Below are 17,155 nucleotides of genomic sequence, written 5' to 3' on the forward strand. Positions count from 1 at the left end.
TTTCACCCTTTGCCTGCACGGTTAGTTGGGGAGGGGGAGTGAGGTTGGCCCCGTTTCAAGCATAGCAATGGGGCCTCCTCCCGCCTCCACATACTGCTGAAACAACAATCTAGGAGTCAACATTTTTTTTCTTTGTAACTCTTTTCTTTTCTGGAAAATGCACACTGTGAAAAACCTCCTCTGTCTGAAAACCTAATGTCTAATTTTCTGTAAATAGAAGGCCAGAGACCGCTGGTAGGACATTTAATTAGTTTTACTTTGAAAGTGGAGAATCAGCACCATCACGTGACAAATGCAGCCTTGCAGTAATTCACTCAGAGTCCATGATGGAATAATGAAAACATGATATTAATAATCAGTGTGAGGTCAGAGGTCAGAAACAGCTAGAGTCACTTCTGTCATCCCTCCTTGCTCATCAGCAATTCTCTATCTAACCAGAGAGGGGCAGCAACCGCGTCTGATGCTCGAAAGTAAACACACACTTCCCCCCCACCTCTCCCTATCTCTCCTGTGGAGGAGGATCTCAGCGGAGAGTTGAGGGTGGGAGGGGAGAGGGTCTCCAGCCTGGTCCTTTGTCATGGAAAGACTTTAGTGTGCTGTTTCAGAGAGAGAGAGGGACTGAGTGGACTTCAGCTTCATCACTAAAAGATCCTATAAGTATGTAACGGGGACAGAAAGCAAAGGTCAGTCGCTTTTCTTTTCTTTTCCTTCAAATTTCGCTTCAGCAGATGCCAAACTGGCTGGTCGGTACAAAGAGTGATGCTCCTGGAAAGTCAGGCGGCTGTGTCAGACTTAAGGTTGCGCGTTGTTTCTGTTTGTTGTACATCTGTCTGCGTCTGTGCTTTTACATGCTTGGAATAAATAAACTTGTAAAGAAAAATAACTCTTGTAGGCTAAAAAAAAGTTTATCTTTATTAACTTAACGTTGCCAGAAAATACTGCAGCTATCCAAAGAAAGTAGATGACAAAAACAGCAGTGGTTATCAGCAAGTTTCCAGACTACTCACCACAATCCCTGTAGGTACAGCGTGCTGTGAAATCAGGACATTTTAATGATTTTTTTTTTATCATAGCAAAAAATAAAAAAAATACAATCAAATCTTCTTTTTATATTACCTTAACCTCAAAGTTAATGCTTTGGTTTGCTGGTCAGAAAACTTTGAAGATTTCCTATATGTTGAAACACATATTCTGCGTTATATTTTGGCTCTTTGTAGACCCTCTAATTAGATTGAAAACGAAACTAATTGTTGACTGCATGGGATTTCCCTTCACTTTTTCCCTTGCATGGGAATAAAAATGACTGAGGCATAAGGCCACGGCAATTTCAGCACGTTAGAGCCTTAAAAAGCAGTGTGAAAGTATTCCTTTCGTTGTTGCCACACATTAGATGAAAGCCAGCTTATCAGTGGTCATTCCTCAAACTGTTTACATCTCCTTGTTTGTTTATGATCTGCACCTCCCTGCTGGCCTGCAGCCCGAGTAATGCAGTAAAAACTCATGCTCTTGACACGAGACAGTTTTTTTTTAGGAGGTCTGGAGAATGAACTCATACTGATTGATTGTGTCACTGTGTAAAAGGATACCCTGTTTCCTGTAGGCTCACTCTCCCTCTTCCTCCAGACAGCAGGAGCAGAAAATCTTGGATCAGCCATCTCTGTCTCACTCTGTGTCTGTGCGTGTGGATACAGGAAACGTCTGACTCTTTAAAATCCCTCGATAGTATCACCAGAACCAATAACATCCTTACTTTTCTGTGATCTTTGTGAGTTATGACCTGGAGCGAGGGGATTTGAAGATGGATTTCTTAGTTTTATTTAACATATTTTTTATTTTTGCCTTCCTTTTTCTTTTCCTCAGAGGGGAGCGCAAATCTTTATCCCCCACTCCACCACACTGGAAAAGCATGAGATTGAGGGCTGTGTGATTATGTTTATATAATAATCCAATCTACTCATTAATTAGCCAATTAAATGTTTATTCAAAGACATGCCAAAACCTATAATCCATCAAATCTTTTACTTTCTTTTTTTTTTTTGATTTTGTACATTCAGCATGAAGTGAGTCTGGACTTCAAACTGTGTGTGAATGACTGGTCATGAGTCTGTGGCTGAAACACTGATTAAGACGCAGGGCACTGCTTTTCAGATTTGGTTTTTATTGGTGACAGAGGGCCAGACATAAAAACTTTCCTCTAGACCTGTTTTAATACTCAAGACTTTAGGAAAGTTTTTATACGTCCTTATTTTGTGGTATTTTGAAGGATAAGTTAACAGAGCGGTGACTTATTCTGTGGAATTTGTATTTTTTACGTGAAATATTAAAGATACAGTCCCTCCAACCTTAAAAAATTTAAATAATTTCAACTTGTGGAGCTCAGTTATTGCGTTAGTTGGTCAATTTTGGAGTTATTAGTTGCTCTATCAGGCTGAGGGGGAAAAATAAATAAATAATTCACACACATTTTGCAAGCAGAAACTATTTTCTCTTTTACCAAAATACAGCCACCGTCCATATTACTCAGAAGAAGTAAGCATGTTGAGAGTGATAAGGTGTCGTGTTGCACATTAGCCATTCAGCCAAGCTTTCCTTTTAATGGATAGATGTGGGTGGCAGAAAGAAAAAAAAAATCTCCATGATTTAGTAGCTCATCCGGTTCATGCTCAGTGGAAAGTCACAGGTTAAGTAATTTAAGAAGTCCAAAAAGAAAGTGGTAAGTTTTGTTGTCATTGGTTACCCAAACCCTCATATCCAGGACAAATAAATCATCATTAAAGTTTGACCAACTTTCTAGGAGGACTGACCGATGGATGATGGACACCTCGCTCTCACTTAAGCCTGATAGTAACGATCTCCAACATGATATTGTTTACAGTAAGGTTTCTTGAGCTTTTTGAGTAGCTGGGTCTTGATTTCTTATGTGAACACCACAAGACATTTCTATAGCCAACATCTCCCAAACTGGAAACTTACTCAAAAAACAATTTAGATAAATAAACAGCAGCAGAAGCCATAGAAAAATATGAAAAGTATCTAACACAAGGAAGAATCTGGTTTATAGTAAATTCCTGTTTTTTATTTTTTTTAGGTTTTTCATTGATGTATATTGATTGCCTCTCCTTTCATGCACAGGGCAAAGCTAAATCAATGTGATGAAGAGCATGCTTCCCCAAAGGAGCGCTGTCGCCACACTGGGCTACAGCTCAGGTAAAACAACAACTGTATCATATTACTGATCACTACAATTACATTATTCAGAAGCGACACCAACAGGAAATGACATCATACAATTACATTTAATATTTATTACATGCCATTTGAATGGAATATGTTTCCACATTTATGGAAAGAACAGAGTCGGCTGAATCACAATAAAGCGGACTATGAGTATATGGTTAGCTTTCCTGAAGCAGCTCCGTGTCTTTCCAATCCATCCTCAAAGCTTCTGGGTTTCACTTAAAATGATATCTGAGTAAATGTGCATTGTGGAGCAGACGTCTGGACTATAATTTAGACACTGATCTGCTGAAAAAAATGCTGAGAATTTTATTTGAGTCTAAAGAGCGCAGTCATACTGCAACTATTCATGCAGGGAGAGCTCACACGAGAAGCAGTGCACTTCACTATTTATTTCATTTTGCAGGAGTTGTGAACATTCTTTCATCTCAAACAAACTCCCTAATATTTTGCATATTCAACGTCCAGTCACCCATGACTCAAGATCCACCCCCCGGCACAGATATTTTGGGTGTCCTCTTGCTGCCGAGACTATGATGTATTCTGGCTGGTCTTGGTCCACCAGCATTCTTCCATTTTTAGAAGAAACTTAACCACTGATTGAGCCAGTGTTTGTATTGGGCTCAGAACTGTATGAGAGTACATTCTTTGCTGGTTTCTCTACCCCCCACTTACTCAGCACATATGTGATAGCCCTTCTTTCAAGCCGAGCTGCTGTTTATTGTATTGAAGTACTTAAACTAACTTGACTGCTTTATGTAGGCCAAAAATAGATTGGCTTTCATGGTCTCTCAATTTTCTCTTTTTTGCAGACTGTGTGAAGATTGAGCACAGCAGTGGCGGCTCAGTGGCTGGCACGATGCTGAGGGGCTCCCGCTCGAAAGCTGAGCTACAGGAACTTATGGAGACGCTGCAGCGCAGGAAGAGCGCTCTGGAGGCTAGTCTGAGGGCAGCAGAGTGCAGCCGCAAGTACTTCAGTACATCTGTAGGAAACCAGCCCACCAGGCCGCTGTCGATCCTCAGTAACACAGAGCGTCCCCCTTCTGCCGCTAGAAACTTCTCTTACATGACCAGCAACAGCGTGCCACCATCACCCCGCCAAGGTGATCGCCAGCTAAGCTCTAATGGCTTGCTCCGTCACTCCCAGGCTCGCCACCAATCCCAAGACAGCTTGCTTCTCTCAGATGGAAGCTCTATGGTCTCCCCTTATGGGGAGCCCATACCACGTTCTCCCAGGGTCAAAAGCGGAGCAGCCAGTATGCCATCTAGCCCCAGAATGACCCGCAGGCTCTACTCACAGGGCAAAGCTGCAGGAGACTCCCGTCAGAGGAAATACTCCACGGGCTCCCTCAACAGCCTGGGTATGCACAGCCGTTCTCTGCCACGGCTTCACAATGCAGCAGATCCACCTGCGCTGTCACTGCCGTTACGCCACTCAGTAGGTTCCCACAGAGTGGTCGCTTCAGGAAACCGGCGCAGTCTCTCCTCTCTGGAGCAGCCTCCAGATGTGACAGTACCAGCCAGCATGCCCAGCACACCCAGGAGGGCTAGCCTGGCCTCTCTGAGCTCTATGGGAGTAGAGATTGATGGGACGGGGTTAGATCTGGGCATCGGAGAGAGGAGGTTGTCCTTTGGGAAGAGTGGTTTGAGTCCGGGACAACGGGTGGGCAGCATCACCTCTCTAAATGGCAAAGAGGAGCTCAAAGACTACCACCAGCATCAGAGAGATGAGCGACTCAGGGAGCAGAAAGTGCAGAGATTAGTGAGTTCTTTTTACCCAAATTTGTGCACTTTTATATCACTTTAACAATTTATTCATACACCTGTCTGAAAATGTAATCAGTTCATTATTTTCCTAGAATAATTTTAACCAAATATCAATCAATTATCTGCAGGAATGCCAGCGTCTAGAGACCATCTTAAACCTGTGCACTGAGTTGGGACAGGTAGCGAGAGAGCCAGCGGGATCAGCTGTTTCTGACCTGCAGAAGATCAATAAGGAGCTGGAGAAGCTGCAGGTGTCGGACGATGACTCAGTGTTCTCCGACTCTCCGAGCAGCACAGCTCAAGAGAGCTGCTTTGGAGCCAAAGCCAGAGACTTCCAACTCTCTGAGGAGCAGCAGGCCAGCCAGCGTCAGCAGAGCGGCTATAGAGAGGCCAGATCCCACTCACCTGCTATCAGTCTCAACAGCAGTGCACCCTCGCCTTCTATGCATCACAGAGCCAAAGTAAGTCCAAAGAACCCGTTCTCTTTTATAAGCACAAGTTTAGGAAAATGAAATAATATAATCAGTTTATTAGAAAATGATGGTATCAACTGAAGTATTCAGAAAGAATAAATCTACATCTTGTTGTGCAGTTTTCATTATTATTCTTGAAGTATCTTGTAGTTTGTGACATGTATGATGAGTTCAGTGGTACAGTTTTGTACTTCTAGAAGTCAGGAGGTTGGAAGAGTCTGAGAGAAAAACTGGAATTTTCTGAGGAGAAATTTACATAAATAAGAAAAGACTTCCTTTGTTTTTTGGTTGTACGAAGTCAAACAAATTGTGGGGGTTACCCCAAATTGAGATAAAGTTAACGTCACATTGCCTACAGTGGATGACCACCCAAACTGTACTATGCAGTCAGCATCATATCCACACTTTAATGAGACGCTGCATGAATATTCTGAAAAACTATATTGATTCAGGTGTAGTTATAGCTTTTGTCTACTTCTGCTACACTTACACACTAAGTGTAAGCAGATTTCACTGTTTACCAGTGGTAAATATTAATGAGGTTGTGAAGCAGGGTTGGGAATTTGAATTTTCCCATCGGGCCTCATGAGAAACTGAGACTCTTGTGGTTGACGCACCAATAAGCTGGACTCAGTTCTGCTCAGTATTAATTTTATCTCTTTATTAGGGGTGCAACGATACACAAAATTCACGGTTCGGTTCGGTTCGATACTTTGGTGTCACGGTTCGATATTTTTTCGATACAAAAAAAATGTTCATGCTTTTTTAATTTGTCATTTATTAAAATGATAAATTTATATTTTAACTCAAAAGTACAGTTTTTAAATTTAATGTTGCTGAAACAACAAAGTAATAAAAAATAAATCTATCTGATTGAGAAATCACTCATCTTTGGAAAAGAGAGTTTATTACAGAGAAATGGCTCTTTCCAAAATAAAAGCTATACTATACGCTTCTTCTGGGCTATATTCTCAGCAGCATATTAAACATATCAGGTCCCCATAAGGAGAATCATGTGCTAACGGCTGTCTAAATGGCTCGGGTAAAGTTTGTAGCATGCGTGCTTGTTGTTTTTGTCTGCTTCCACTTGTCTTTGCACTAGGATGATGTCGGAGTAAATGTGCAGTCATATTCATTGTGTTCCCACTAGTGCTGTCAGCGTTAATCTCGTTGAAATGACATTAACGCCACAACGCGGCAAATCTCCGTTAACGAGCTACCGCGGATCGCCCCGTGCGTGGGGTTGGACGGCGTCAACACGTTAACGAGCTAACTGCGCTAACGCACTAGTTCCCACCAATGTAATTGAGCATTGCGTGGCACATCCGACATACTGTTTTACTTTTGTCCATGACGCGCTTACCTTCAGGGTCATACGTCACATGAAGACCAAAATAGCTCTTGGTGTTACTCCACAACTAGCCTATGGAGTTAAGGCTTTTAGCTAACAAGTTAGCAAACAGTTATCTATCAAACATAGAGGGAGCTAAATTTAGGGTATTTTTCTGGTCTCTTGATCAATTTTTAAAAGTTTAAAAGTGCATCTTTTTTGGCATCTCATCTCCTAAATATGTGAATATTTATATTGAACTACATATTCATCTGTTACTTGCTAACGCTACTTCTTTGCTAACTTTGTTGCTAAGCCTGTAGCTTACTGAAGGTTTATTAGAAATAGCTTCAGAACCTAAAGTAGCACTGTTGGTTGGCAAAAGACCTTTTTAACCAGTTGGAAGACTCCTTCATGCCCCTGGTACATTTGAACTTAAAAAGCTCATCTTCTCAGTAACTGTAACCACACAATGAAAGGTGAGAGAGCTCTCCCTGCTTCGGCTTTATTGCAGAGCACACTATATTTACCTGTTATGAAAATTGATCACTTGCTTTAAAAATTTGTCACTTGGCGAAAAGAGAAAAATTGTTTTACTTTCTACTAACAGAATAAACTAACAAGTTCTTGCAGGTTGTTGATGTAATAATGAGTAATAAATTTGGACACGACCCTGAGGCTATTTATCTTTACCCTGGTTACTTCCTGGATGACTTTAACAGTGACTGAGGAGCGTTGTGGTGAAGATTAATGGAACACACCACTTCTGTGGAATGCAGTTAATCTGACTGCTGATTGCTTGTTTATCTTTCTCCGTTTATATATCAGAGTGTATTTCTTTTTCAATCCAAGTTTTCCCGTCCCACATTTCCTCCAAACTTCAGTTAAAACCTTGTTTGAAAGTTTTCTAGAGATACCAAATATTTGTATTTGAACTCTGTTGAAAGAGTACATAAAGAAATGAGGGGTGGGTCAAAGTTTTGTGCTGCCACTCATTTCTTTATGTTTTGCTTCCACAGAGCCAGACTCGCTTGTAATATTTAAAATTATCTCGAGCTGTTTTGAATAGTTCTCCAGGGTTTCTGAACTTTGAACACTGAACTCTGAGCTTTGAATGTCCTTCAAGAAGCGTGGAGAATTGTTCCTCTGTTTTTGCCTTATATCTGTACTATATTTCTATATGCCGTATGTTTGCATACATTTCTGCACCTATTTCCCATTTTACTAGCAACGTATATAGAAATAAGTGACTGGATCAAGACCAACATGCACAGTACTGCATTACAAAATTGTGTCAGAGCATTGAAAAATGATGTGTGCAGTCCCCCAAACTTTAAGGAAGAATAATTATAACAATTATTAGGCATTCTATCATAACTACTGTAAGTGTGTGCTGATAGTTTCAGTTTATGTTTATGTGGGTTGTTCAGACATAAACAGAGAAATCACAGTTACACACAATCCTCTCACAGCTTTGATGTTTTCTCTCACTACTATTTTATAGATGTGTTGCAAACTAATAACCAGATGAACATGTTTAAGGTACAAATATAAAAGAAACCAAATATATCAAATGCTGGAGTTTAGGCTCCCAGCCAGACCACCTCTTCTAGGCCAGTTTTTTTTCCACTCTCGAGCAGCAACAACCTAGAGTTGTGTCTGGTTTTAATGAAGAAGTCCTAGTTTTGTTTCAGTACTCAGTCATTCAAATTGTTGGGGGGGGGGCAGGAAATGACTTTATCCCACAGAGCATTAGCATGCGCATATGTGTGTGTGCGCGCAGCTCTGTGCAGTTGTGTGATTGGAAGAATGCTAGTGTATATGCGTGGCAGAGCCATGCGTTTTTCCAGATGTTTTGAACTTTCTGCTGAGGATAAATGGATGGAAGATGTTCCAAAAACATGTAATTATAATTAACCCAGGTAATGTAGCAGATCCAGCTGTCATGTAAACACACGGTTATAAAATTAGGTTTCCAAGTTGATGCCATTATTTTCTGCTATTTGTCAGTCGTGACAGAGGTTTACAGACTCCAAATACCCTCTCTGCCATCTCCTGCATTCCTCAGAGCTTTGTGTGCAGTGAAAAGAGAGCACTCACAACCCATCTGGAAAACTATAAATCCTAGAGCTGTTGTACACATGAGCGTCTGTCCAGAGAAAAACATCAACATGGCTTCTTCAGGGAAGAATACCTGATATTACAGGATGTCTCAAATACACCTACATATGACTGTGAATGAGCGTTTGCAGGGTGGTGGTCGATGGTGCAGTATGTGGGAGTGCTTTAGCATGAGTGGTGGTGAAGTGCACTGATAGAGATTTCCATTACAGCCAGTGGAAAAGAATCCCTGCTGTCACTGATCCAGCTTGGATGAGTTAAAACAGCAGCTGCTGTCGTCTAATTCAATAAAACCTGATTCTGCACGGAGGCATTAGCATAATTTACACAGCAAAAAGAGAGCTGTTGTTTTTTGTGTTATTGCATAAAGTCTCTTTTTCCATTTGATTTTGCGTCCTGTAAACGCGGGGACCTTTGTTTGTATATTTGTACTTACACAATGCGCAGCCTCCTGGAGAGCCGAGCATTTATCTGCGTTCCTGATGTCGTTACAGGCTTTGGAGAGCGTGCAGCTGAAACAGGAAGTAACGCACATAGAGGAAGAAAGAATCCAAGTTTTGAATAACATAGAAGAGCTGGAGCAGAAGATCAAAGACCTGGACAACCAGATGGAGGAGTCTCTTCGAGAGGTAGACGGCACAGTGCAGCACAAACACGAATAGTTTGTTCTTCATTTTAAAATATTTAGCTAATCCGCTTTTCTAGAGATGAAAGAACCTTTCAGACGAACACATGTGCACATATAATACTCCTTACTCTATTTAATTGCTGGAGTGTTGATGGAGCAGCATGACAATACGGGATATATCCATGGAGGTCGACTGCAGGGTACTTTTAGTTGGAAGGACACATGTTTTAATTCTATACAAGCAGGTAAATGAATCTTAAATAAAAGTGTGTTAGGTATTTGTGAGACTCAGTGAGAATTAAAAACTGCTGACTATAACTGCTGGATGGTCAGGGTCACAGATAGAGATGGAAAATACCCTGCAGTGGGCTTTTCTACATTTAAAACTAGGTGTTATTAAGAAAAGCTCATTGGAAAGTATCAATGGAAGAGTAATCATTGCTGATTAGAAATAATAAATTATTTATGTATTAAATTATCCATAAAGTAAACAGCAATTGCAGGATGAAGTGTGACATAATAGATGATTTCACTGTGATGAGTTAACTCAGGCTCCACAGATTAAAAACTGATGAAGCGAGCATCATGCTGAAATCCTGTGAATGTCCTATTCAGTGCACTAGTCCAAAAATAAGTCCAAAGGGACATTGTCACCCTTGCGTTGCTACTTCCTGCAGATGGAGGTGGAGTGTGCTCTCCTGGAAGGAGAACAGGAGTCGGAGATGGCCCAGCTGCAGAGGGATAAGGAGCTTCTGGAGCAGCTCAAGGGAAAAATTCACAATGTTGAGAAAATGAACCACACTGAGAAGTCACAGGTAAAAATGACAAGAAATGCAGTGAATTATTTCCTAAGGTTAGGTTTGTTATGAAATCTGAGAAGTATTTTTCTAGTTTTTCCACTAATCGGGATTTCAGTAAACTGGGGTAAAAAAAAACCCCAAACCCCTATACTTTGTATATTCATAGGTTTCTGTTAAGTCAGTTTACCCAAAGCTTTTACTCTTTCACATGGTTTGAATTTTATGTTTCCTGGTTGCTCCTCAGGAGACTGAGGAGCAGTCAAAAAGTTTGGAGGACTTGGAGTTTCAGAAGCTGGAGAGAGAAATTAAGCAGGACGAGGAAAAAGAGAATCAGAGCCAAGAGCTGCTGCGAGAGATCGCAGACTGTCAGCGCCTTACTGTCACCCGCAAGGTACAACACGTGAAGTTATAGAAGTGTGCATGCTGCATGTGGTGCATGTATAACTCACCCGGCATCGTAACACTCTAACCTGTATTTTTCTTCAGTAACTTTAATAACTGGGGGCCTTTTGGAGCACTGTGACAGAATTAATCCTAACAAGATGTTAAACTTAACTCAGATCTTTAGGGTGTGCAATTTTTAAGTCTAGCCTACACAGGAATACGGACACAATCAAATAGCACGGCTTCTTTAAAAAAAGAAATTTTATATTATTTTTCTAGAGGGACTCTGTTACAAATATTATATACACATAATGAATAGTCACTTTAAAAAGTGCATTTTTACACAATGGAAGGTAAAAAAGCAAACACGTTTTTAGTGATGATTGTAAATTTGCTTTTTTTCTGTATTTTTGTTGAATTTACTACACTGTGGTCTGTTGTCATTAATCTTACTGCAGGTTTTGCATGAAAATAAAGCTTCAAAATTATGAGATTTGCAGCACAAAGCATGAACTAATTGCAGGAAACCAGCAATGGTAAGCATGCAATGCTGAAGGCCAACTGAACACTTTTTTTTTTATTGAGTATCAAAACCCAGAAAGGGCACAGGAACTGGGTAAAGATATTTGCTTATAAAGAGGGTGTAGTATAGCCCAGAAACTGAACTGCCTTTATTAGAGTTTTCTCCGGCTCACTCTGCCTTACTTTCTCAATATATCACATCTCTCCATTGCTTTTTATTTTTACTGCGTTCTTCTGCCTCGCGCTTTGTGAATGCTGACATATGTAATGTGTACTAATGCTGCGCTCCTTATTTCTCACAGGAAAGACTCATGACGCTCAAGAAACAGTCATCTCAGATTACTTTACAGGCTCAGCAGGAACGGGAGAATTTCCAGAGAGAGAAGAACAATTTGCTCGTCATGCTTCAGAAGGTTTGAAAATTCTCCGAATGTTACAATTGTAAACACAGCCTTCGGTTTTATTTACTTAAAGACTGCCTCATGTCTGCAGGAGAGAGAGAAATTGGTGTCTTTGGAAGGAAAGTATGCAGAGCTGTCTGAGGGGCAGACCTTCGCTAACAATCCTGTAGCCATCAAAGAGGTAGGAGTCAGTGGCACAAACGGTGCAGCTTTAGATTTTTAATATTAAAAATCCTATTTCTCCTTTTGATTGCTCTGATTTCTGTGCAGCACTTGCACACTCTGAAGGAAAGACGAAGAAGCAGCAAGGAAAATTCATCACACCCAAATGACAGTCTACCTCATAAAAGGAGCCAGCAGCTGCTCACCACTTATGGCAGATCCCTCGGACGCACGCTTCCTCCAAAGGTCTTTAGGTTTTTTCAGAAAATCTGAGCAGACGGAAAAGGTTGGATCAAACTGGAAATTAATGCGTGCTCCCTCAGTCTGCTATATTAAAGAGCCCTTAGCGTGTCTCCTTTTTAAAACATTTGCAGTGGTACTTTCAAAATGATTGTGCTCATGGAGATTCTGGCCTGCAGATGCTTCGCCCTAGTTATTTGTTTATCCCTTGAGAATGATCCACCCAAACAGGAATTCTCAGTTTCAGTCTGGGTTGCAACATCCATCCAGCTCATGAAGTATAAATGAGAAAAGTTTGCATTTCTGTAAATGTTGAAGAATGCAGTCCTAAACAGCGCGTGTGCTCTTGTTTCCCCTCTCAGCCTCACCTTCCTTTGTCCCAAAGCTCAAGCTGTGGCAGTGTCATCCCACAAGGCTTCTGCTTCTCCCCTCGGGAGGTGAACCCTCGCCACTTGCCCAAGAGTGAGTCACACTGTCCCGTCTCGTCTGTATCAACCTCTTAGTAGTAGTTGTAGTAGTAGATCGGCTCTGCTCCTGGGGCTGTATGACTGTCAGGTCAGGAAACGCTGTGGTCCTTTGAAAATCTGTGTCACTGCACAAAGCAAGATACATTTAGTCTAAAACTGATGTTAAAAAAACACATCTTAACAGAAACGCTACATTATACAAGAAAGAAAATTGGGATTTTTAGCTTTGCTTGTTTCAAATCAAGAAACAAATGCAAATATCTTTAATGAAACAACCAAAATTACAGCATTTTTGCAATGAACTTCAAATCTTGACGTCTTTTTTGACCGAGTCGGATATCATTTGCAGTCAGTTGCCGTTTTTCTTTTCTTGTTTTCTTCTTTTTTGCATCAAGACAGTGATAAAATATCCATAAGATGCAGTCTGTCTGCTATCAGTTTGCCTTTGAATGGGGTCGAGTTGGCAATTATGGCACATCAAAAATTGTAAATATGCTACACTTACTACCTATATTCTGCCAGAACCTCATAGATTTGAAAAAGAAATTCATAAACTCATCTACAAGTAGTGATGGGGATGCTGAAGGAAGACAGGTTAACTATAAAATGACTCAGGTGCTCAGCAAGCTTGCTTTTATATGGTAATATAACCAGAATACAACAAGTTGAGCCAAGTGCAATACTGCAAAGATAGGTCACAGACGAGCTGCACTCATTAGCACAGACTGACTTAGATTGATTGCAACGTGCTGGCAATCTGTCTGCATTTACAAATTAGCAATTATTTGCAAACCTTTGCCAAACTGTCTGAGAATGATTACAGGCAGTCTGAGTCAGACCACATTTGTTAGGTTACCACCAGGTAACCTGTGCAATTGCCTATTTTTACTGTTTACTCTGTTTTTATAAGAGCTAATCCTGTTTGGCCATGTAGTTAATGCATTGCAACTCTTTGGATGTGATTTTGTCTGTTAACAAACATGTGTCCTGATGGTATTTTCAGTTTGTTATTTTAATATTTTCTTCTGTCAGCAGGCAACAGCCACGCGCATGTAAATGAAGACAGGCAAAGACAGAGTGATTTTTGCAACAGGTTGGTCTCTGAGCCCAACGTCTTCCTGGACTCGTTCTCTTACCCGGACAACAGCCAGGCGTCAGACACCATCAGCGTGGACAGCTCTGACAGCCTGGAAACCAGCTTCTCTGCCTGCTCCCCAGACAACATCTCAAGGTTAGAGACAGGAAACACGATGAGCTACACATCAAAGGAAGTTTCTTCCTTCTTTGATAGTTCTATTTGTTACTGACAGCTTGTATTTTCCATTTATTATCAGTGCCAGTACCTCCAACATGGCAAAGATTGAAGAGATGGAGCGTTTGCTCCGCGAGGCCCAGGCCGAAAAGCTGAGACTCCTCGAGCATCGAGTACTGAGCCAAATCTAACCTAAATTGTAACCTTGCGTGTTGGATGTGTGCATTTTATTATAAATGTAATTTACTTACATGTGCAGGAGCGGGAGATGGAGATACGCAGGCAGGCTCTGGAGGAGGAGAGGAGAAGAAGAGAGGAACTGGAGAAACGGCTGCAGGAGGAAACAAGCAGGAGACAGAAGCTTGTGGAGAGAGAGGTGAAGCTCAGAGAGAAGCAGAGATCACAGGTATTCACAAAAACTCACAAGAAGATGTTGAAATCCAATCTGTAGTTCACATTAGCTTCGTGTAACTACATTTCAGATAAAGACGAATAAAATGTCTACTTTCATCTAATTTTATCGCAGTCCCGGCTGTTGACAAGATACCACCCAGTAAGAAAAGACGACTTTGATCTTCACGGCCACATTGAAGCAGCCGGACACAACCCAGACGCCTGCTTCCATCTGGCCATCACTGATAAAACCTGTCGCGGGTTCCTCGTCAAAATGGGAGGAAAGATCAAGACGTGGAAGAAGCGCTGGTTTGTCTTTGACCACAATCGCAGGACACTCACTTACTATGCAGGTGAGTATCTTTCTTTTAGGTCTCTACTTTGATGTGCAGCTTTTAAGTTGCTGCAGCAATGGCTGTTGGTTTGAGCTACGCTAGGATACGTTTATACAGCAGTTCTGTTTATACTCCTGACTGCAGACAAACACGAGACCAAGATGAAAGGCGTCATTTACTTCCAAGCCATAGAGGAGGTGTACTATGACCATTTAAAAAATGCGCACAAAGTGAGTCCGTTTACGTGCGTGTGTTTATGTATCCGTGGCATTTTACCACGTGGCATTGTATAGTATTGACACCTGTTTGTCCTTTTTTTCTCCTCCCCCTCTCCTTTACTCTACTTTTTTCTCAAAAATGACATTGACTTCCACACACAAGAGCCCCAACCCCTCGCTGACCTTCAGTGTGAAGACCCACGATCGGGTGTACTACATGGTGGCTCCGTCCCCTGAAGCCATGCGTATCTGGATGGATGTTATTGTAACCGGTGCTGAAGGACACATGCACTTCATGGTGTAACAGAGCTACAATTATTGTTTGCTAGGTTACCTAAAAAATTTAAGCTTCAGTTTACACTTGAAGTTGTCTACAAATGAGCTTGAGCATAACTTCTGCTCAAATACAGACTTTGTAATGTAATCTTGTATAAGTAGATCAAAAGAAGTGGCATGAAAGTTTCATAATCAAGCTGTTTACTTCTTTCAGCACTTAAAACTGTAGCTGTTGCATTTTCCAGTTTTTTTTCCCCAATACCCTCTTCCTGTTTAATCAGCTACCCTTCTAAACTGCGGTACACCCTAATGCTGCTTCACCACAGATGTATGGCTGCCCAACAGCCGCCTCTTGCTTTCTTCAGTCAGACTGAAATTTTTTTCCTCCGAATGTCGACTCTGATGTGTTATTTCGATATCGTCACTAATATTCAATTATTAGCATTACTGCATTTTAAAGTCAGTCACTTTGAATGCTGCTGCCAGCGTAAGCTCACGTATGCTTATGTGTGCGTCACTTCTATTTAAACGAACGAACCATTTTTCTTCACACATGCAAATTGAATTTGTGAAGGATTATCGTAGGCACTTTGTGACTTTATTGTTTTAAGTTATTAGGAATTTTAGGCAAATATTTGACTCCTAGAGGCAGAAAATGACCACAGTGCAGTTAGATTCCTCTGTCTGTAGCTGTGGCTGCAGGCCTGACGTGAATGAAGCCGTGTCGTGCAGCGGTGATGCTGTATGTGCTGCATCACCCACGTTCCTCACACCTTTCATATCTGCGTTTTCACCAGCAGAGGTCCTCAGCGAGCCCTCAGACTGGAATGACGTAATCTGCTCTGGCCAAACTCACTTAGTATATATGAGTAATTATTGAAAGCTTTAATAATCTACATGTTTAATCTAATCTGTTTACTTGTAAAGCCTAGTTTATCGTGCAAAAACAAATGACAGAGGTTGTCATCTAGAAAGCAAAACGATTTTTTTTTATGTGTTTAATATTTGATGTATTCTCTGGTTGTGTTTGATAATCAAAGATCACTGTCACACCAGGTGACGAGCTGTCGGGTTACAGACTGCAGGGCTCACTGTAGAGTGCAGATCAGGCTGCAGAGCTGACAGTGTTGCAGGTGAAGTTGTTGCTTTTTTGGTTGATGCCTCTCTGTGACGAGAGGCGTTTTCCAGGTAAACATCTCATCCTTGTGCTGTTGTGCACTGTGTGAAACATAAGCCTTGAAACCCCCAAAATTACTGCATTTATATATACATATATATATATTTTTGAATACACTTCATATTTTATATTTTGTTTATAAACAGTAACTCTATGCTACAGATTTTTATACTCAACGTGTGTGATAAATAAATAACTCTGATCATGAGTCGTACTGTTAAAGGTATATTATTTCTTAATGTGGTGTCGGTACAATACATGCAGCTTACGCAGTAATGAGCATGTGAACTAAACTGATAAGAAACCAAAAAAGTGATTGGTTTTCAAATACAAAGGAGATTTAGAAAAGGCAAACAAATGAAACGTGTGTATTGTAATTAGCACCCGTAATTAAATACATAAAGGAACAAATATTAGAAGATAATATTGGAACACAACACAGCTGTTGCAGATATACTGCTAATGCCTCCAAAATGTCACTTAAAGTTCAGGAATTGTGCCATAAAATGTCTTTTGCTGCTAAAAAATAATTATTTAGGATATAAAATATTATATTCCATTAAAAAACTTAGTGTAATTTAATTTTAAACCTTATAGCATCTAATAACTGGTCTTGTGTGCTGTTCATGTGCTCATTAACGCACTCATGTTTGAAACCCCGCCTTCCGACACCGCAGCCTTTTATTGGTTGACCTAGTGGGGTTGGCATGGAAACAAAGAATGAAGCATGCTAAATTAGGTTCTAAAGAGGCACGTAGCCTCTCCAGAGGCAGAAACAGACACACAAACACAGACACGCCACAAAAAGCCAGGTTGGCCTCGGTGTAGTTTGTGTTAAATAATTGGGGCGGGGGGGGGGGGCTGTCTTCAGAGATAGCGAGACTGTGTGCACGGAAACAGACAACACAATCTGTATAAACACTGCGGAGACAGATCATACAACATAGCATAAAAGTATTTTCCACTAACACA

The 17,155-nt window shown here is 40.9% G+C and overlaps 1 protein-coding gene across 2 annotated transcripts; it reads left to right on the forward strand.

Annotated features, from left to right (window-relative positions):
* The first annotated feature begins 587 nt into the window (after window positions 1-587).
* Window positions 588-17,009, forward strand: phldb2a (pleckstrin homology-like domain, family B, member 2a). Of its 2 annotated transcripts, none has more exons than XM_063488043.1 (17): window positions 588-683; window positions 3,133-3,207; window positions 4,050-4,999; window positions 5,133-5,465; window positions 9,423-9,557; window positions 10,234-10,371; window positions 10,601-10,747; window positions 11,565-11,675; window positions 11,755-11,844; window positions 11,934-12,071; window positions 12,428-12,527; window positions 13,565-13,763; window positions 13,867-13,957; window positions 14,044-14,190; window positions 14,311-14,530; window positions 14,657-14,742; window positions 14,894-17,009. In XM_063488043.1, the coding sequence occupies exons 2-17, from the start codon at window positions 3,153-3,155 to the stop codon at window positions 15,032-15,034; spliced, it is 3,081 nt and encodes a 1,026-aa protein (XP_063344113.1). In that variant the 5' UTR covers window positions 588-683; window positions 3,133-3,152; the 3' UTR covers window positions 15,035-17,009. The 2 variants fall into 2 exon arrangements, with proteins under 2 accessions (XP_063344113.1, XP_063344114.1); XM_063488044.1 differs by having other exon boundaries at window positions 13,568-13,763.
* Window positions 17,010-17,155: the final 146 nt, after the last annotated feature.

Source organism: Pelmatolapia mariae, linkage group LG10_11 (assembly GCF_036321145.2).
Source record: "Pelmatolapia mariae isolate MD_Pm_ZW linkage group LG10_11, Pm_UMD_F_2, whole genome shotgun sequence".
Taxonomy (NCBI): domain Eukaryota; kingdom Metazoa; phylum Chordata; class Actinopteri; order Cichliformes; family Cichlidae; genus Pelmatolapia; species Pelmatolapia mariae.

What these genes read in the sequence shown, in the direction of transcription:
- phldb2a (XM_063488043.1), top strand. Translation starts at nt 3,153, where the DNA reads ATGAAGAGCATGCTTCCCCAAAGGAGCGCTGTCGCCACACTGGGCTAC. An exon ending in ATCCTGTAGCCATCAAAGAG is followed by an intron (nt 11,845 to 11,933) that starts GTAGGAGTCAGT and finishes ATTTCTGTGCAG; the next exon opens with CACTTGCACACTCTGAAGGA. An exon ending in GACGCACGCTTCCTCCAAAG is followed by an intron (nt 12,072 to 12,427) that starts GTCTTTAGGTTT and finishes TTCCCCTCTCAG; the next exon opens with CCTCACCTTCCTTTGTCCCA.